The sequence below is a fragment of the Lampetra planeri genome, chromosome 33, assembly GCF_965212315.1.
Source record: "Lampetra planeri chromosome 33, kcLamPlan1.2.h2, whole genome shotgun sequence".
In the NCBI taxonomy this organism is placed as follows: domain Eukaryota; kingdom Metazoa; phylum Chordata; class Hyperoartia; order Petromyzontiformes; family Petromyzontidae; genus Lampetra; species Lampetra planeri.
In genome coordinates this window covers 6,049,137-6,070,061 of record NC_136139.1, presented here as the reverse complement: position 1 = coordinate 6,070,061, position 20,925 = coordinate 6,049,137, and the positions used below count along the sequence as shown (strand labels likewise).

Sequence of the window (20,925 nt, the reverse complement as noted above, 5' to 3'; positions counted from 1 at the left end):
TCAGAGCTGTTTTGCCAGCAGGATCGATTAAAAAAATTAGCTGCACAAATAAACTACTCAGCACAGTCATCAATAACCACTGCCTTAAAAGAAAATAAATATTTAAAAAGTGGCATTTTTGGCAATGACCCTATTTCATAGCACATATCAAATGTGCTATGAAGGGCCGTTTCCTTAAACATCACCCATTACATATTTTCCTTTTAAGGCTATAGTGTGAAGGAATGTCTTGAAATCTTATATTTGTGGATGCCCATTTGTGTCTGCCATGCCAATGGTGGCCATACCACCACACTTGACAGTAATTTTAGGCCGAATTAAACTAATGCTTTAGGACTTCATATTTTGCCACTGTAACAACGGCTAAGGATTGTCCGGCTCACAGGACATTGGCCAACTACTGAAGCACTGGTGGCCACAACACAGCACACGCACACACGTTTTTGGGAGGTCCACCCCGTTTATTTACAAAACGAGGCATTTTAATTTGTCAAAAGTCTGCGGTTCTTGGGATTTCAGCCACGAAGTCATTGTCGATCTACGGTATTGAATAAATAAAAATAGCATCCTGCAGAAAATTGGATTTCATTGAAGCTTGCAGGCATTGATTTTTCCCCGATCGCATCATGGCAATTTGTAAGCGGCATGTAATGAAGGTGTCGCCTTGGCTTAACGCACAGGCTATATCATGGAATATGGCTGAATGCTATTATCTCATCGTTAAATAAACCCAACACAAAATACGTTGTGCCTTAGGTGGTTCACGTCTCCTCCCAGTTTGTGTTGCTCGGAGGTACATGCACAATATGCACCCTCCGTGCAATGAAGAAAGTTTTCAACTGCAATATAAGTAACTTGAAGTGAACTGGACAATTTTGTTGTACCGACACATTTTTGTAATGGACTTTAAAATCTGAAAAAGTAGATCTATTGAAATGCGGATAAAACTGTTCATTCTTCACGACGCCATACCCACTTGTACTGCTACTTTGAACAGCTCGCACGAGCTTTTAAGTTTCATAATCTATTGTGATTGTAAAACCCAATTGATTTGAGAAATTATTTGAATCCCTCTTTATGAAATGCACACAGCCGGGGACTATGAATGAAAGCTTTCCTTGATTCTGATAAATCTCCACATGAGCCCATTCACCCAGTCTTACCACAAAATAATGTTACAAATGTTTTTTCACCTTTCACTTATATCAAACTTGACATTTATGGCAACTGATTGACAGTGGCCATACAGTGTTTAATAACGTTCTCTTCAGTTTCTCAACCTAGCCTCTGCAGTACTCATTCGTTCGCCTCCAGTCACTTTTCGGTTGAGTTTAGCGGCCCCGAAGTATTGCGTGACCGCCGCATTCATGGTGCAGCTGCATGCCGATGGAGAGAGCTGCGGGTTTTCACTACGAGGACCGTGGATCGTGATTTCGTGGTGGCAAGACGGGGTTTGGGGTGGGGTGAAGAAGCGGAGGGGACAGCGCTCTCCAAGAACCGCAGCCTTCGTTACTCGATGTCCTCGGGTCGCACGGGGTGCGGCAGCGGCACCACAGACTTTTTGTTGACGTCCCGCGACAGGGCTTTTCGCATGTCTGCGTGCGAGAGATCGACAAGTGGATGGGGGGGGGGAAGTTAATTTATGTTCGTGTCCAGAAAAATGCACCGCGCGTGTTGTAACTGGCACATCAGTCAACGTAACCGACGGCATTTTTTTATTCTTGTATTCGGGCACGAGGGTTTGGGGAAGGCGGGTGGCTGCGCGAGGAGATTCACCGTACGCATCCTCGTCCGCCTCCCCGTTGCTGGCCGAGTAGTACTCGAGCACGGTGCGGTACACGCTGTAGCCCAGACGCCTGTACATGCTGACGGCCACCTGGTTGGACACCCGGACGAATAGGTCGACAAAGAAGCAGCCCTTCCTGCGTCATGCACACACAAGTACGAAAATGGTGACGACGGTGATTGTGACGACAATTAGGCATGGAACTATTAACTCCCACAGAGATTCGATGAATTGTCATGATCTGGGTTTGCAATTTTATAAAAATATTACATATAATTTTCATTTGATCTCATTTTAACAGTCTTGTTTGTATTGTTTGTCTTGCCTTTGTCTTGTAGTTTTGTTCACTCCACCAGAGGGGGTTTACTTGAACTCATTAGATTAGTTATAGATTTGAAGCTTTCGTGACTGCAAGGATTCATACTCTTAGGTTTTTTCGGTAAAGTCACGTAGGTAAAGAAATACACCATCAGGTGTAACTGCACGCTACAGTCATTTTACTGGAGCAGTTACACCTGATGACGGAGGCTTGTGTTGCTTCCGAAACGTCGTGATTTAATTGAGTTATTTTCATTTATTATTATTATTTTTCCTACGTGACTTTACTGAAAAAACCTAACAGTATGAATCATTATATTTGGCATATACTCATCTAAAAACACTGCTTCTTACAGCGAGGGTTGTCCTAGATAAAGAGAACTGTTATTCATATTACAAATGCAGCATGTCATCAGCTTTTTTTTTAAGAGCAGCGTATGGGTTTCAGTACTTCTCGGAGATCTCCTCCAGCAGCTCCATGAGTTTGGCAGCCAGGCCCAGGCGACGGAAGTCAGGAGCTACGGAGAGTGCCGTCACGTGACCGTGCCACTCCTCGCGTGACACCGAGCCCTCCGCCTTCCCCATGACTGAGGGCAGAAGGGGGGCCACGTGCCAGACTCAATAACTCTATTCTACTCAAGTCACTCAATTGCACCAGTCACTCACTCGATTGCACCATTCACTTATTCTATTTTGCTGGAGTCGCTCACTCATTGACTTTATTGTACAAAACTCGCTTATGCAATTGTACAAGACTCACCCACTCCATTCCTTGCATGATCACTCACTTGATCGGATCACTCACTTGATCGTATCACTCTCGACGACGTAATTCTCTCCCTCACTTGATTGTACCAGAATCACTCACTCCATTGTACAACTCACTCAACCACTCGAACAATAAATCGCTTAAGATCGGCATCAAAAAATCACGCAGCCAAATAATTGACGCAGCCATTCACGTGTGCAATAAGGAAAGAAAATTAGTCATTATTGATCAATCACTTTATATACTAAAATTGTATATACAATAGTGTCTATATGCAACCACGTCTAAAGACACTCCTTTAATCATTCAGAAACATTCAGGTCTATTCTTCAATCATTCATTTCGTAAATACAAAACGAAATTAACCAAATTAACTATGATCCTGTGACCACCATTTCAAAAAGGTAGGTCAGTACATGCCAGTATCATACTCCTTAATATTTCTCAACTAGAAAATATTTGCAAATGACAGATTACTATAGCCTCTCAAGTACAAGCGCACAGGGTCTCAAAGCAAACCCAAAATAAAAATCAATTATAATGAATAATGTACACCTCTTTGTTAAGCCACTGGTGGATGCAGGGCCGACACATGCCGTGTGGCTTCTGGCAGTTGTTTGACCAGACCTCGCCACGCTGGCCAGTGCGGGTTAGTAAAGAGGGGGGGTCCAGAAATGCACTGCGCAGTATTCGCACACTTTCAGAGGAACGACTCAGGGGCGCAAGGAGCCACAGACAGTGGAAAAGGCAGCCGGGCAGCAAGTCGGCGCCAACAATTTCCCAAGCTCTGCAGTCCTCTATATGAAGGTGTTATCGGCCAATTAATGTTTATACACGTGGGAGAAAACCGGAGCACGCGTAGAAATCCCATACATGCGAGGAGGCGACACCCTATCCCACAGTTTTAACAGGCTTACTGTAGCCCATGATGTCACCCGACGCGGACTCGGCTAGCAGGAAGTACTCGGGCCAGTGAGCCAGGTACTGGAGGTAGAAGGGGATCCCATACTGTGCGTGGTGTCAAGGATTCGACCAAGAGGCTTGACACGGCAGCCACAGCCACTGCTTACACTCACCACCGATTCCACTCTCGTAGGAAACACCTTTATTATTTTTCAACAGTTTACTTTCAGCTGCTAAAGCAGAGTAAGCAATCGACAAGTGGTATCTGCGATGCTTATACAGTGTATCAAACTAACAAGGGTAGATATACTGTGTCCCACATAAAATGGAGGATTTTAGGAGGCCCCTTAATTTTGGGAGATTTTTTTTTAATCACACTCCAAAGCAACAGACTTATTGCAAGCTTCATCTCCACTCCAGAGACCAGGATGGGTCTCATTTGAAAGAGTGACCTGGGGCATTGGTCTGCCAGAAAGTGGTGATGATTGCCGCTGTGTGCATAATCCCAATCGAGTAATCTGCGGAATCATTCTCGAATTTGGTAAACTTGGACGATGACGTCGGTACACGATAATGGCCTACTTTTACGAATGATGTCAAGGGATATACAACGTTCACTGTGAAGCAGACAACGAGAGTATTGTGGTTAATACACCCAGATCATCCATCCGTAAGTGCCCTTTAAATGAAGTCATCATAATGGTAAAAGTTTAAAGATTATTTTTCATAAAGGTCTTGCATCGAGAGGGATATTAGACCAATTGGTGTTTTAAGGAGTGCGTGAAGGAAGAAACCGGAGTAACCCAGATAAAACCAAGGCATACGAGGTACTAACATAAGTGGACTTGCTGTACTGGCTGTCATTTTACACGCTTTTATTTAACTCGCTCTGTTGTTGTTGTTGTATCCTCAAATCTTGTAACTCAATTTTAACCCACTTCCCAATGTGGTATCGACTGCAAACTTGGTATACTTATGTCATACTGATGACAATACTATATTTTATATAAAAAAAAAAGTATTTTTAAACATTCATTTTTACATGTTATGTTTCGGCTTGGGTCTAATTGTCCACGCTCAACTAACGTTGGCTCTAAATCACCGCGGCCCCTTACGTTATGGCAAGCTTCGGGGCCACTTCCTGGAGTCGTGGAGTTCTGCCATTACGAGTAGAGTACATTTCATTAAAGCGTGGTTTTTTAAAAGTATTTTTAAATATTACTTATTGTAGACCAATGCACGCATACATCCCCCCATCTCCTGCATCCAAAGCACTGGCAAGCATGCGCCACCACATGTTTTGAGCTGTTCAAGGATACAGTTTCTGTGAGAGGGTCCAAGTTTCTGCAACAACAAAATATATCCAAAAAACATGTAAATTTCACCTTCCGAAGTACTCAGCATAAGTCTCATTGTTTTTTTTTATCAGATTGTATTAAGCTAGTAGTGTTACTAAAAACGACGAAAGTAAACCCTACATAATGTTTCACATGCAGTTATGTTCAGAATCAGAATATTTATTTCTACTTGTGGAATCCGATGAGCTAAAGCTCTTTTTCACAGATGTCCAGTCGGGGCGGGTCAGAACGTTACAACAACAAACAATTCAAGAAATACGATAGGAGTGCAAAGTATAGGAAAGGTAAGCAAATCACGTGAGAAAAAATATACAAATAAAACTAAACTATTTGTCTTACCAGCTAAAGCCCACTGAGGTATTAACTTATTTTTCATGGCCACAAACAGCTCAACCAAGTGGCCCAGCATGTGGAAATATATAGCAGCAAAATAATCGAAATGCTAAGCTGTCTGACACGCGGTTGTACAAAATGATGTGGCGATGCTGCGTTGACAGTGGTGCACAAGCACAAAGCAGACGAAACATATTCGTCAATAACACTGGGGCCTTAAAATGAATAACAAATATCCATGGTAGAGGTTTTTTAGGGTCTGATCGCGTAAATACAAAATGTGTCGTTAAACCCGACACCACCCGACACAGCCAAGTAGTAAGGTTTGTCATGTAAACTGAACATGCCACTTCGTTACTAGTACAGCACACCGGTGTGTTGGAGAACAAATCCACAACATTAACAATCGAACCCAAAAAAAACTATATTATGGATGATATTGGTCGCTAAAGTCTACGTGTTAAACTTAATTAAAACATATACATTTGGGGAAATTGCCCTTGATAATTGGTTTTTAACCCTTCTATCTGGCAACAAAACTGACACCTTTTTTACAAGGAGTCATGTTTACATAGACCACAATACCTGCAGTCATAATGCAAACAAAAAACATAACTCTGATAATGTATGCACTGTCCTTGATGTTGATTGGTCCACACCCGAGACAGCTTTCCTTAGAGCCTAGTCTCACATGGGTTGGACCAGATGACGCCAAAAGGCGCACAACTCAAAGACAATGCACCATCAGAGTATGAGAGCTGGGGGTAAGCATTTACACCATTGGAACCTCATTTGCCAGTAAAAATATGATATGAAGGGTAAAAAACCAATTATCATATTTTTACTGGCAAATGAGGTTCCAAATGGTGAAATCGCCCTTCTTTATAGCAGAAAGAAAGCGTCAGGTCTCGAAAGTAACGCAGCTCTGAGCCTGGATAAGAGTCTGGAATGGATCACAATCTGGCCGTCGCCTGATTATGCCGGTTCTAATTACTGGCGAAACGTCGAACTCGAGCTTGTAAATGTTGTGCCTTGGCTCTCCAACACACAGCCGGTGTGCTGTTACCAGTAACTAAGTGACACGTTCTGTTTACCTTGCAAACCTTACTAATTTGCTGTCGGTTGGTGGCGGGTTTAACGACACAACATTTATAAATTTAACGACATTTGTAAATTTAACGACACAAAACATATAAGTTTAACGACACAACATTTATAAATTTAACGAGACAACATTTATAAATTCAACGACGCAACATTTTTGATTTAAAGCTTCGTGACTGCAGGGATTCATATGATTGGTTATTTCGGTAAAGTCACGTAGAAGGGAAATAATAAAAATATTAAACAATTAATTTATTATTATTTCCCTTCTACGTGACTTTACCGAAAGAACCAATAATATGACACATTTATAAATTTACGCGATCTAACACTTGTATTGTGAATCTTTGTATTATGAATCCACTGCCGTGTTGTACCGTACTTCAATGCTCCTCCCAAACGTCCAAACGTCCCAACGCGACTTTCACCGACCCGCAAAAACGACACCGAGTGGTGAAGTACATCGAAACAAACATGTATCATTATAAAACAACCTCAATAACAACAACAACGACCCCCACGATCCGTCCCGGCGTGCGTGGAGGACGAGAAGGCCCGAATCGAGCGGCGCCTTTGACATGGAAGTGGGGGGGGGGGTCCTGGCTACGACTTCTCGCTCGGTTGCTGCCGTGCATTCTAATGCCTCGACAACTCATTCATTCACCCAGTCAGTCACTCACACGTTGTTAAACTTGAAGAGATCGTCGCAAGTGAAGGTCCTGATGGTGGTCATGGTGAGTGGCCGGTTTCCTTGCGCCTCCGCCAGAGACTCAACGCCTCCTCCTCCTCGACCTCTCACCTCTAGCCCGCAGGTGGAAGATTCAGCACCAGGACAAAGATCCCCCAGCAGGAAAGCTTTGAAAGGCCGGCACTGTGACACACACACACACGTGGGGCGATATCAGCGCCACGCCCGACCGCCTTTGTCTCTCCTCTCACCCCCCCCCCCTCCCGTGGCGATGTTTGCGCACCGATAGTTTGAGGCTGAGTCGACCTAGGAGGGTGCCCAGGACCGGTTCTGTTAATACGTCACCGGCGTTGTGTTGGCCGTGAGCGGGAATCGAACTCGGTACGCTGGGTTCTGGGTGCAGCGTGGCGCTAACCGCTGCACCACCGCTCCCCCCCACCGCACGAGCGGCTCCTATCCGCTCTAGGGAATATAAAGTATCGCACATCTATACTTATCCGCTGTACGAAAACCAAACAGTACCCCGAAGCGGCTCTTATCCGCTCTAGGGAATGTACAGTATTGTACATCCATACTTATCCGCTGTACGAAAACCAAACAGTACCCGAAGCGGCTCCTATCAGCTCTATGGAATGTACAGTATCGTACATCAATACCTATCCACTGTACGAAAACCAAACAGTACCCCGTAGCGGCTCCTATCCGCTTTATGGAATGTACAGTATTGTACATCCATACTTATCCGCTGTACGAAAACCAAACCGAGCCCCCATAGTGGCTTCTATCCGCAGTAGGGAATGTAACGCGGCGCCGGGCCCTGTACTCGGCATGGCGGCCTCGTGTCTGCTGCGGGGGACGTCGTCTCTGCGTGGTGAGTCCTTATCGCCATACTTCACCATTCCTCGCTCTCCCCACGGCTGCCCCTCTCTGCTCGAGCAAGAGAGACGCGGACCAGCTCTCTGTGTGCTCCCCCACGCCTCCTTTGGCTGGCATTTACATTTGTTAACGTTTCGGTATTGAACGAAATAACAGACGTGACCGTTTCTTGCAGAAAGTTGTTGATGTACGTCCTCGGGGGCTTGCGATGCAATGTTTAATATAAACTGGAGTGCAGACTCGGTGTGAAGTACCTCGCAAGCTCCAGATGAGCACGGTTCGCCACGTACGGTGCGAAAGAAGTTCAACATACCGCAACTCCACACTTTTACACCAATGGCTTGGGGAGATGCCTTCATGCAGCAGTGGATTTGATAATGCCCCTTCGTGATTAAATATACACTTGTGTCTAAAGTGCTGCAGGGACGCGAGTCTTCGAGTGGCAGTCCAAAGAGCTCTGTCCTGAGCCAGTGGTGGAAATTCTACGTTCCTATGGCGGGAGACAGCCAATCCGTTGGACACTCACAGTTGACTTCCCACCGAGGGAGCCTATTCGTTTTTTTTTAATCAGTCCCTTGATTGATTTACAGCGACGTGTCAATCATTGGAGTTTGCTTGATCATACTTCACCACGCTGGTCAGTGTGGTTCTGATTAAATTCAACAGTGATGTTGGCCGTGGCATGGATTCAAAATTGGTTCATAGCTAAGTAATAATGTGACGATAATTATTGTATCCACGCTCGAGTATGGTGGTGGTGTGCTAATTCTGTACAGTATTCACGATGGTAATGGTTGCGATGATGATGTTGGTGGATGATGAACATTACCATGGTAGTAGCAGTGATAGTGTCACGATAAGATGGTATGCTGTAGAGCAGGGGTGGGAAACCTTGTTTCTGCCAAGGGCCATTTAAATATTCATAACATAATTCGCGGGACATACAAAATTACCAACTTAAAAATTAGCCTGTGATATTTGGTCAAAGATTTCATTAACTCACCCCTAATGTGATGGCTGGAACTGCTTCTCTTTGGTGAGGCGTGTGATGTTAGCTGGTATTGATGATGTTGCTACTCGCAACTGCTTTTCCAGGTTTGCTCCTAGATTTATTGAATTTCGAGTCCCGCCTGCGTTTGCCTTGGCAGGGCCACACCAAATGATTTCGCGGGCCGTATGAGGCCCACCCATGCGTGTAGAGGAAGACTTCCAGCAGCAGGGGGCGACGCTTTTGGTTGCAGGAGACAGGCAGAGCTGGCAACCCAGACGGTTTACCCCGTATTCTTGTCCAGGGAAATTGAGTTTTCAGGTCCATACGGCGTACAGCCGTTTCAACACAGGCAAGAAAATGTATATTTGTTTGTGTTTCTCCCTAATGATGGGACTTTGTAGGATGAACGTTGAAATTTGTAAGGGCACGGGGTGACCGATAAGGTCTGAATTGGTCTGTAATAAGGTAGGCACTGATAAGTGGTTGACAGGTATGGACATGTGGCCTAAAGGGCTGAACATTATCGACAGGCTACAATAATATTGTTGACCAATAATAAAATGATGTATAAATATAATTGTACTGCCAGTTATTCACTCAGAAATGCTAATCGGAAAAGTCAATATTGTTTTCCAGGAGCGTTCTGCGTCGCTGTGTGGCCAATGCTGTGTTTGGCTTTATGTGCCAGGAAACGAGAACCTGGAGAATAACCACCACGTAACTATGGGGCCGTTCATAAATGACGTCACACACCTAGGGGGGGGGGAGGTCAGACATTTGTGACGTAATATTTGAGGGGGGGGTCTGACTTTTTGTAATGCCGTTAGACGAAAATCGTCAAAAATCGCGTGACGTCATTTATGGACGGCCCCGATGCCATTTTCTGGCTACTTCTCGCAGCCCATGCCTATAAAACCTGGAAAGCCCTGGTGGTCACTCTTCCAAGCTGCTGTTGAATGTTTCAATAGCTTAATTTTGTGTTTGTGCTGCGATCAGTCAAGCACTGGGGGATACAAAGGTCGTGCTGGCCTTCATAAGGTGCTGTCTAACAGCACTTGCTCCAACAGTCTATGCAGCCTACCACAACACAGGCACAGGCATTTTGACGCCAAGTGTTTACATGTGAATAGGAAAGACTTGTTCATTGTTATTGCCCCTTACCTTCCTCTGACGAGTGTATTCCCACAGTAGCCCACACCAGAGCAATTCATCTTTATACAGCATTATCTATAGTTCTGAGCTGATGGGACCCATTGTGTTGTAAATGGGTACTTTTGAGACATACTGCACTGTAGATCAGGGCACATTCAGATCGTAAACATTATTTGAGAACGGGTGAGGGATATTTGAGACCCAGGGTGAGAAGATTTTGAGATAGGCGAGGGCTCATTGGGACGGGCAAAAAGGGTATGCCACAGCAGATGAGGGCACAGATACAAGGTGAGGTTTGGAAGAGGTGAGAACATTTAGATACTGGTAAGGAGGGCACATTTGTAAAATTGTGAGAACACCTTTAGACACAGGTGTGGACACATTCACAGGTGAGAGTGCATTACCATACATGAAGGTGTGAGGTTTCTCGGATCCTCATACATTGACCAATTATTTTTTTTATTTTTCTATCTACGTGACTTTACCGAAAGACCCAAAGAGTATGAATTCCTGCAGTCACGAAAGCTTTAAGTCGAGATTTAGGCACTATACTGCGTACATTTTTTCACCATTTTCCCATAGTTTTATCCTGGTTGTGCTTTCAGCATCGCATTGAGATGGTTTGTCCTTTCAGATGTCTTTCGCACAACAGTACAATGCTTTTGTATAAACTGATATATGAAGGAGACATTTTTTATCTATTTTTAAAGTGTTGTGGAAAAGTGTTCGATGTGACGATAACTCCACCCAGATCCTCACGTCGCTGGGGCCTCTGCTGCATGCAGGCGAGGGCCTTGGCAATGATCAGGAGCTGGACAACTGTGACACAATCCTGCGATGCATAGCGGAGGACTTGCGGGAGAGGCTGCCACCCTCGGCCCTGCTTCCTGGAGAGCAGCTCGTCCCAATGTCATCCAGGAATCCCGGCTCTCTCCGTTGCGCGGACACACCCAGCAGGGTCGTCGTATCGAGTCCAGAGGTGCCTCTTGCTTGTGCCGTCTGCGATCTTAACTCAAGAATATCTCGCTGCTCAAATGAGCACTGGGACAGCCGCTTGTATCTGTTGACATTTCTGAGCCATTGGTGGACATTCAATACTCTCATTATGGGGATGAGTGGGCTAGATTTTCCATTGGATGGCCACTACGGTATAATTAAAACTGAATGTTCATACAGGAGATGTGTCTGTATGTCCTTTAGTATATTTATTTCAATGGTAAACACGTTGGAATGACCTCTTCTTTTTTGTTACGATATTTATGCTCCCCATCTTCACCAACCTGTAGTGACCAGGCTGAATTAAGATTAAATATCCCCCACAACCGGCACAGCTTGGAGAGGCCCTCACCCAGTAGTGGATTGACAAAAGGGCTGCACATCTTTTTTGTTACTGCTTAAGTTGCCGAGAGTAATTTGTTCATGAGTGCCAAAGAGATTGTGACATGAAATGTTTCTCTTGCCCGAGGCATTTTCATGTTTTCCTGTTAATGACTGGCATCCAAAAGTATTATACTGGCCTTCACCGCAGCTTGTTCAACAGTTTACACCAGGGGTGAGAAGCCTTTGGGCCCACAATTTTATTTAATCAGGACTGTGGTCACACGAGTCCTACCACTTCAACATGAACCGAAAACAATACTTATCCATCACTGCAAGCATTTAGCCACACTAATCGGATGCTTGAGGGGAATGTTTTCGACCTGGCAATAATGTTTCTAATCTTAGAACAGTCACCTGCTGTCTAATGTTTGGCCCAATTAAGGCATTTAAAAACCCTATTCGGTCTTCAGTAAGAGGTTCCCCACCCCTGGTCTGCACTGGAGGGCTAAATATGGTGGGGGGACTTTGTCTTTGATATGTGCACACGATACAGGAGCGAGCGCCCGTGGCACATGTGGACTCATTTGTGTACGATGAACAAGCCCTGGAGGAGGCGTGGGCAAGTGGGACCCTAAGCCGAGCTTATTGCATGGACTGCGGCTCTCATCGCACCAAACCCCTGGGTAATGACGATAACCGGTGGCGTAGCTATCGAGTGTGCAGGAGGTACAAATACATGGGGGGGGGGGGGGGGGGCGCAAAGCAGAGGGGACTAGGCGTCGGGCTATGAAGAATGGAGAAGTACGACAAGGGCAAGCTGGATACGGCCGTTGCTCACGCTGTTGACGATGGGCTGGTCTCTGCTTCCTACAGAATTCATCTCACACTCCTTCTCAGCGCTGGAGGTGAAGTTCTTGTTCCGTTACGCGCTTCCAGACCTGAGCACATGCACAGTGCTGGATGTGGGATCACGCCTGGGCCCTGTGCTTTATGGGGTGAGCGAACCTACCCACGGCATGCTTGGTTAATCATTAAGTTATCCTCATAGGAGGGTACACCACATATAATATGGAGAGATTGTGACGGCTTGTGGATGCCATTCAGCAGTTGAATGAGCATGGCTTATGATAATAGGGGCGTAGCAGTGGTGCAGTGGTTATAGTACACTGTGATATTAACTCAAAGCTCCGAATTCAATTCTCGGCCATGCCTCGCATCAGTGACAAGTGATATCTGAACCAGTCATGGGCCACCCTCTTAACTTTGGGGTGAAGTAGAAACAATCCCCATAACTGACGTGGCGTGGGAAGGCCTTCCGCAATGTATTGGCAAAGAGCTATACATTATGATTTTACCCCAATAGAGTTCCATGTGCATAATTACCTATATTCCAGAATCTAGAACATGCATAGGATTGGTTCGTGGGTACCAGACCAGCATGCAAGTTTGTGTGGAACTTGTGATGGTTTGCACTTGAGAATTAGTTAATTTAAAATTGGAAAAATGTACTTCTTAAACTTCAGTCACAATCCACGTTCCCTTGTTTACAAAATACATCAAAGGTGACTTTAGTCATACATAGCAGCAGTGTCGTCATCATGAACTGTCACAAATATTACGTGCTCGAGTAAATAGAGCAGAAAATTCGATTTCCTACTTTCATTCAGTAGGAAACGGCTATTGAAAACACGTTTTCCATTGCCACAATTGAGAATTTGTAGGATAAACTATTGTATAATGAACGCAACACTCATCAATAACACTGCCTTAAAGGAAAACAGACAATAGGTAATGTTTTAAACAAGAGCCCTTCTTTAGAGCACGTAAAAATAAGGGTGCAAATGCCTTTGAAAAAGGAGCATTGCACAAAACATCGCCTCATATAGTTTTATAAGGCTGTGAAATTGACAGATTTGTTTGTGCTTGTACACCACTACCACCAGAGTATCACCAAATAATTTGTTGTGATTGATGAGTTGCATAATTAGACTTATCAACATATATGTATCAGGGATTGAGCAAAGCTGAAGTTAGGCGCTTTCATACTGGGCCCAATGGTATATTGACCCACTCATCTGCCAACCGACCTTCATATAGCTTACAATGTGATGTACAGCCCTTTGCCACACTTGCTGAAAGCCTCTACATGTTTTAATGATGGGGTAGTTTTACATACTTCACCACTGGTCAGTTGAGGTTGGTAAAGGTCTTGCAAAGCTCAAGCCTGCTTCATATATTTGCCAGATCTTCGTCGTGTCCAGGATTTGAACTCAGGTTAACGGGTTAACTGCACAGTACTTTGAACACTGCCCTGCTTTAGCCTATAATACATAGCATCGTGCCTGCTACAGAGCTTCCGTACCCACTTCTCCAGGCCTATCTGTACAGCTCTGCAAGGCGCATTGTGGGCGTGGAGCTCAGTGGAGAGATGTGCGCCCTGCAGCAGGCCATGCTGGAAAAGTACCACATGGGAGACCGGGTTGAGGCAAGTGCAACACATGTGCATGTCATGTATCCATTAACGCAAAGGTGGGGAGCCTATGGCCCTCAGTCCAGGGGGTCAACCACTTATAAATGGCCCACGGATGACATTTATCCATCACTGCAAGCATATTGCAGCTGCTAAAAACTGATACTAGAGGGGAATATTTTAGACCTGGCAACACTGCAGTTCTAATTTTAGCATAGTCAGTTGTTTTCTTGCAGGTAATCCTGAGGACAATGCAGTCCTAGCGTGATCAAAGTTTAGTGTCACCTCTTGCGGCATGACAAAAATATTTTAAATCCCCTATTCAGCCTTCAGTTAATGAAATGCTTCCCCCATCCCTTGCTTTTAACTTAATTGGATGTACAAAATATGAAAAGCCTTTAAAATCCGTAACTAATCAATTCTGCAGTAGCCAATGGAAAAAAGAGTGAAAACTATCACGTTGGACAGCATTGGCCGGATTGTCGACAGCTCCCATCGTGTGTGTGGGCTTGTGCAGGTGGTGTGTGCAGACATCTGCACGCAGGGAGATCTGTTGGGCACGGCAGATGTGGTGGTGATGAACAACGTGTTTGAGTACTTCATGGACCCAGAGAGCCAAGCCAGGTGTGACGAGTGAAGCCTTTATTGCTAGTCCATGGGTCCAGACCACATTTTTTTACCTGTTGGGCATCAAGTGAGATGTCAAAAACACCAGTTGTACCAACATCTTTTAGTTCTGTAATGTATAAGTATATCACGTAACACTTCTATTAGCAATATACAGAAACTGGTATTTTTAAGTCCTTTCCACCACCTGATACTAATTTGGATTCTAACCCATGGGGCTGATGCCCTTGAGTAGCTTTATTCTATACTACACTTACATTAACATAAATGGCTTAATACATACTTTATTCTGACTAGAAGCGATGCAGTCAGAATAAGCCTGTAATGATTCTCCTTTTCTCAATACAGGGTTGTGGTAAATGAATGTTTATTTTTTAAAATTGTGAATGCAGGTCTAGTGGCAGCAGGGGATAATTTATACTTAAAACGATTCGGTGCATGTACTATTAACATAAACATATTTACATATATTAATTTATGCCAACTATATTATGGTCACAATATTGAATTTTGCATTTAGGGGTTATTTCTGATTTCATTTAACCTGACAAGTGGATAATCTGCAGATACTGAAAGGGGGCAACAAAGAAACCACTCGGCAGGACACGAACAAAAATATTTTACATATTTGTTCAGATTAATTAAATAAATAGACAATCTAATCTATTAGTCAACTTCAGTCAGCAACACCTCTCTTTCCCATACACATCAAGATGTCTTGGTGTATCGTGCTGTGGATGGTTGATCTACGTGGAAATGTCAGCCAGTTCTGCAATCGGCTCGATGGAAACGTTCTGTAAAAGCTTACAATGCATAACCATAGCACTTTCACGAAAACCTGAGATAATGGAACAATTAGCAAAAAAGGCACTTATTTGTGTAAATTGTACAACTCACCTCCAATTTACATTACAACGGCTGAACTTAAATCTGTTAACGGTGCCTTTACCACATGGCGTATTGCTTTGTTGAAAGGTGCTGGCACTTTGTGCGGGAGCACGTGAGGCAACCAGGCTGCCTTCTGCTCACTGTGCCCAGCTTGGAGGAGTCGCTTGGCCGCTTGCAGGTCAGAGCTTACAATGGGAATATACTGAATGAACCCTTTTATGCCAGGACACTCCAAAAACTACCAGTCATGGAATAAATCACCTTTGTGTCACTAAAAACAACCGTACAGGCAGTGCATGTTTTGTAGCATTTAAAGTACCTTGGGAGCAACATAGCAATTTAAAATCTTCATCCAACTTATCCCCATTTTCTATCCACACACTGCTCTTTTGCCAAGTAGACAAGTGTATGTCACTCGACATCTGTCATTTATTAACGTGCAGAGATGGCACATTTGAATTACTTAGTGATTTTTTTTATATATATGTAGTAGTACCGAATTAGGTGCACACACACGCAACTTGGAGGCAACACTATTTATTAAACGGTAAATAATATAACACTCTACATGAGGTGGTGACCACCTTCCTCAACTCACTAACACTCTGGAACACGACACAGACTGGACCAGGCAGGCAACGGCCTGCCTGGCCCAGGACGACGACTCGGGACTTGACGACCGAAGATGTCTTCACCTTGGAGTACAGTACAACAGCAGCCTCGCTCTGCGTTCACACCACGCTTATATTTGGTTTGGCGTGGCTGGCTCCGCCCCGGCGTGGCTGGCTCTCTTCAGGCCACGCCTCCCTTCCCCGGACACGCCTCACTTCCCCCACCTCTGGGAGGGTCCGGATCCCTCCACCACGCGACCCCCCAGGCACCCCCTTGGGGCCCCCAGCCTTCGTACGGGCCGACACAGTAGTGACCTTTCTCTGTCACTACATCACCCCCCCCTGTATAAACACACAGCCGTCCCCGGCTGTAACACAACTGTGAAACATTGAAAAGGTGTGCCTCCGAACCAACAACATCAATAAATGACCGGCGACCGATAAGAAATACAATCACGTAATATATACAGAATCGACGAGGGTAAAAGGGAACCGCATAGAAAACGGGGAATTAACAACAATTATACATGAAAACTGGCTAACCCACTTACGCTCCAGCACAGGCCCCCCCCCCCCCGTTAGAATCACGCATGCAATGACAGTCACCCGTTAGCACCCCCCGCCTTTCCGACGTGGCGTCACAACCAGTAGCACGCGTCGGCCATATCGGGGGGGGAATTTCCATGTTACCACCCCACCGCCTTTCCGACGCGGCGTCACAACCAGTAGCACACGTCGGCCATATCGGGGGGGGGGAATTTCCATGTTACCACCCCACCGCCTTTCCGACGCGGCGTCACAACCAGCAGCACGCGTCGGCCATATCGGTGGGATTTTAACCCAGTCTCTCTCCAAGACTCGCATCGCAGCATATAGCTGTACCGACCAAGCCGAGACGACCCATCGTTCACTCACTGCACAACATGCACCCTAACAACTGAGGGATACAGTCTCAACGTAACAGGACAACTCCACCTGAACCTTACGAATCTCCAGCCCACTGTTTCAACGCACCTCGGAGTGTCTCACTCTCCGGGCCGTCAGGTCAAGCCATCAGACACAGCATGATGGGACCACACTCTCTGAGCCATGTGAGCGCACAGCCCACTTGGCTAGACAAGCCACGGAGTGTCTCGATCTCCGGGCTGTCAGGTCAAGCTGTCAGACAGCATGACGGGACCACACTCTCTGAGCCATGTGAGCGCACAGCCCACTAGGCTAGACAAGCCACGGAGTGTCTCGATCTCCGGGCTGTCAGGTCAAGCCGTCAGCCATTGCATGACGGGACCACACTCTCAGAGCCATGTGAGCGCACAGCCCACTAGGCTAGACATACCACGGAGTGTTTCAATCTCCGGGCTGTCAGGTCAAGCCGTCAGCCATTGCATGACGGGACCACACTCTCCGAGCCCTGTGAGCGCACAGCCCACTAGGCTAGACATGCCACGGAGTGTTTCAATCTCCGGGCTGTCAGGTCAAGCCGTCAGCCATTGCATGACGGGACCACAACGTTCATGTTAGACACGCAACACTCACTGGGCCATCCTGGTCAGGACCTGCGCCCCAAGATAGGTGACAGCCAGCAGCACAATTCCAAATCCCTGGCAGCATGTCACCATCGCAATTTAACACCATCACAACACATACAATTTGAATTATGATCCCCCACAGAACTGATCCAATGCCGAACAGGTACGCACAACTTGTGACGATCCCGAATATTCAATGGTCACAACAATACACCTCACATCCCGTATCCGTACACATCATCTCCGAGACTCGCATTGCAGCATGCAGCTGTACCAACCGAGTGGAGAGCAACGCAATTTGACGGCAATTAACGGAAACGCACCCCCGATCCATACAGAACACAAGGAGCATTCCCGCACAAAAGACATCATCTGTGCAACAACGGACAGGAACCAACCAGCGAGTTTGAAACAAACCGAACCTGTCATTTCTAAATCCCCTTCAACATTAACCATGGGACTCAGGGCATTCGAATTTTGAGAGCAAAAAAAACTATACACAAACCCCAAGAATCGCCAAATTGATTAATACAGTATATGCAGTATATGAAATTCGTACAGTGAATCATTTGGCGCAATGCCCCATCCAGTCCCCACATGGCAACACACACAATCAATACTCCAGACAATCCGTACATAGTAAATAATCACAAGCAAGTACCCAACATTCCATACACTGTTAACAATTCCAAGCAAAGCTCCATACGGTCTGTACCTTGGCAACAATGACGATCAAAGTTTCTTACAGTTACACGTGGCAATCACGAGCGAACCTCCATACAGTATACACAATAACAACGGCGATTTCGCAACAAAACGATGTAACAACACGAGTCGTTAACACGGCAACATACAGGATATCAACGGAGCTCGGGACACTAACAACGAATTAATCATTAACTACACCCAGAAGATACCGATCTCGACGCCGTATTTAACCGTCCGCGAGGAACACAAAACCGGAGAGTCAAACTGAAAAAGTCCCTCCCAGCAGTGTCTCCAACGTCGAAACCCTCTCTTCAATCACGGGCCCCTCTCGCTCTCACCACCGATGCCCTCCCCCGCTCTTCTTACTTCAATGTGGGGAGGGAGGCCCCTCTCCCTCCTCACAGGGCTGCAGCGGCGCGCCGCCAGGCCGGCGCAGCACACAAGGCGCAAAAGGCGGGAACGCCAACACGTTGAAATGGCGGGAACCGCCGGCATGGTGCAAATGGCGGGAACGCCGGCGCTGTGAAACTGGCGAGAACGCCGCCGCAGTGAAATGGCAGGAACGCCGGCACCGCCGAAATGGCGCGAACGCCACAGCTCCGTCATCTTGCAATTTCGCCATCACTCACCAACACCCGGCCACTCCCTTGCCACCAGCAGCTGGTCGAGTTGACGAGCGACGTCGCTCCAACTCGCCGTCGATGGCGACCAGCCCGGGCTCGCAGCCTCCTCCCATGCAGGCTGCAGTCGCCCATCCCCCGGGGCACATCCCCGGGGCCCCAGACTCCGTGGTCGTCGCAGGGAGAGGCCAGGTGCAACCCACACCGTCCATCCGCACCTCCGGTTGGGTCTTGCACTCCGCTGCCAGCTTTTACACCATGGCAGCGAAGGGTACAGCTTCTTCAAATTAATCAGCGAAAGTTCGATGACCACTTCTACACCAAATGTAGTAGTACCGAATTAGGTGCACACACACGCAACTTGGAGGCAACACTATTTATTAAACGGTAAATAATATAACACTCTACATGAGGTGGTGACCACCTTCCTCAACTCACTAACACTCTGGAACACGACACAGACTGGACCAGGCAGGCAACGGCCTGCCTGGCCCAGGACGACGACTCGGGACTTGACGACCGAAGATGTCTTCACCTTGGAGTACAGTACAACAGCAGCCTCGCTCTGCGTTCACACCACGCTTATATTTGGTTTGGCGTGGCTGGCTCCGCCCCGGCGTGGCTGGCTCTCTTCAGGCCACGCCTCCCTTCCCCGGACACGCCTCACTTCCCCCACCTCTGGGAGGGTCCGGATCCCTCCACCACGCGACCCCCCAGGCACCCCCTTGGGGCCCCCAGCCTTCGTACGGGCCGACACAGTAGTGACCTTTCTCTGTCACTACATATATAAGGGATTTGAATGATAATGTATGATTCAGCTTGGACATGAAAGTTGACTAAATTACATTCCTTGACACTTGATGGAAGTACTATAATTATTTTAAAGCGATCAAATAAAATGCACATAACCTGAAACTAAGTCATTGAAAATTATGCATTCCACAAATCACTAAGTTACCGAAACCTGCGACATTCAATGTTCTTGTTTCGCAGGTGGGTGTTAATGTGAGTGAGTGGGTGTGCGAAGTCCCACTCGACTACAGCGTTTATCTGGGAGAAGGCATGGACCACGAGGCACTGGAAAGCATCCACCTTTACCGTGTGCTCTGAGCACTCAACATCACATGCAGATGAAGACTGTCACCAACTTCCTGCAATTCCACATATTTTCAATACATATGTAAAATATACCTTTGCAAATGATGGGACTAACAGGATTTTCACGTAAGTTTGAATTTGCTGGACATTACATTGCAGGAGTTTGAGAGAGAAAAATGGTAGGTCACTTTGTGACCTCCAGGAAAGCTTGGCTATGTATATTGACGTGAATGTATTATTGTGCTATAAAGAATAAAACACTTTCAGACGGTGTTCATTTGTATTCCAACTTCCAGATGAATTGTATGCGATTGCTCCACTGCCAGGCCAGCATGACAAACTTGTAATAGCAACGTTTACCTCATTGGCAGTCCCATATTCTACATGGAATAACATTTCAAGATAAACATTTCAGTTCGTCACAATGACATAATAAAAATTGGGGCATTGTTTTAAGAATGAAACCACAAGTACAAGAATAACAACGCTCTCCAACGTAAACACAGCACACTTTGCATGTAATTTAATTTGTTCACTCAGGAAAAACATTTGTGTACACAAAGCTGTTCCCTTTTTTTCTAATTGCATCACTACAGTCTTTGCACTAAGGCTTTGCACATGGCATTATGTGCACTACACCAGCAGGGCTGCTACACAAACCAGATGTGTTCTAAAAACCGGAATTGAAAGCACAAGGGCTACATCTTGCTTAAATGCCATAAAAACCCCATCCCATTAACTGCATACTTTTTGATGGAGATAATCCCATGGGATAA

The 20,925-nt window shown here is 45.9% G+C and overlaps 2 protein-coding genes across 3 annotated transcripts; one reads left to right on the top strand and one right to left on the bottom strand.

Annotated features, from left to right (window-relative positions):
* Positions 1 to 440: 440 nt before the first annotated feature.
* Positions 441 to 7,735, bottom strand: NAA20 (N-alpha-acetyltransferase 20, NatB catalytic subunit). 2 transcript variants are annotated; one of them, XM_078610112.1, is made up of 7 exons: positions 7,543 to 7,735; positions 7,252 to 7,442; positions 5,096 to 5,120; positions 3,791 to 3,881; positions 2,556 to 2,691; positions 1,777 to 1,922; positions 441 to 1,595 (listed from the first exon to the last, which is right to left on the bottom strand). In XM_078610112.1, the coding sequence occupies exons 2-7, from the start codon at positions 7,302 to 7,304 to the stop codon at positions 1,510 to 1,512; spliced, it is 537 nt and encodes a 178-aa protein (XP_078466238.1). In that variant the 5' UTR covers positions 7,305 to 7,442; positions 7,543 to 7,735; the 3' UTR covers positions 441 to 1,509. The 2 variants fall into 2 exon arrangements, with proteins under 2 accessions (XP_078466238.1, XP_078466239.1); XM_078610113.1 differs by having other exon boundaries at positions 7,605 to 7,698.
* A 317-nt stretch (positions 7,736 to 8,052) lies between these two features.
* LOC144729682 (uncharacterized) lies at positions 8,053 to 20,422 on the top strand. Its single transcript, XM_078610111.1, has 8 exons — positions 8,053 to 8,130; positions 11,064 to 11,257; positions 12,152 to 12,281; positions 12,472 to 12,593; positions 13,973 to 14,083; positions 14,586 to 14,692; positions 15,671 to 15,761; positions 20,045 to 20,422. The coding sequence occupies exons 1-8, from the start codon at positions 8,088 to 8,090 to the stop codon at positions 20,159 to 20,161; spliced, it is 915 nt and encodes a 304-aa protein (XP_078466237.1). The 5' UTR covers positions 8,053 to 8,087; the 3' UTR covers positions 20,162 to 20,422.
* Positions 20,423 to 20,925: the final 503 nt, after the last annotated feature.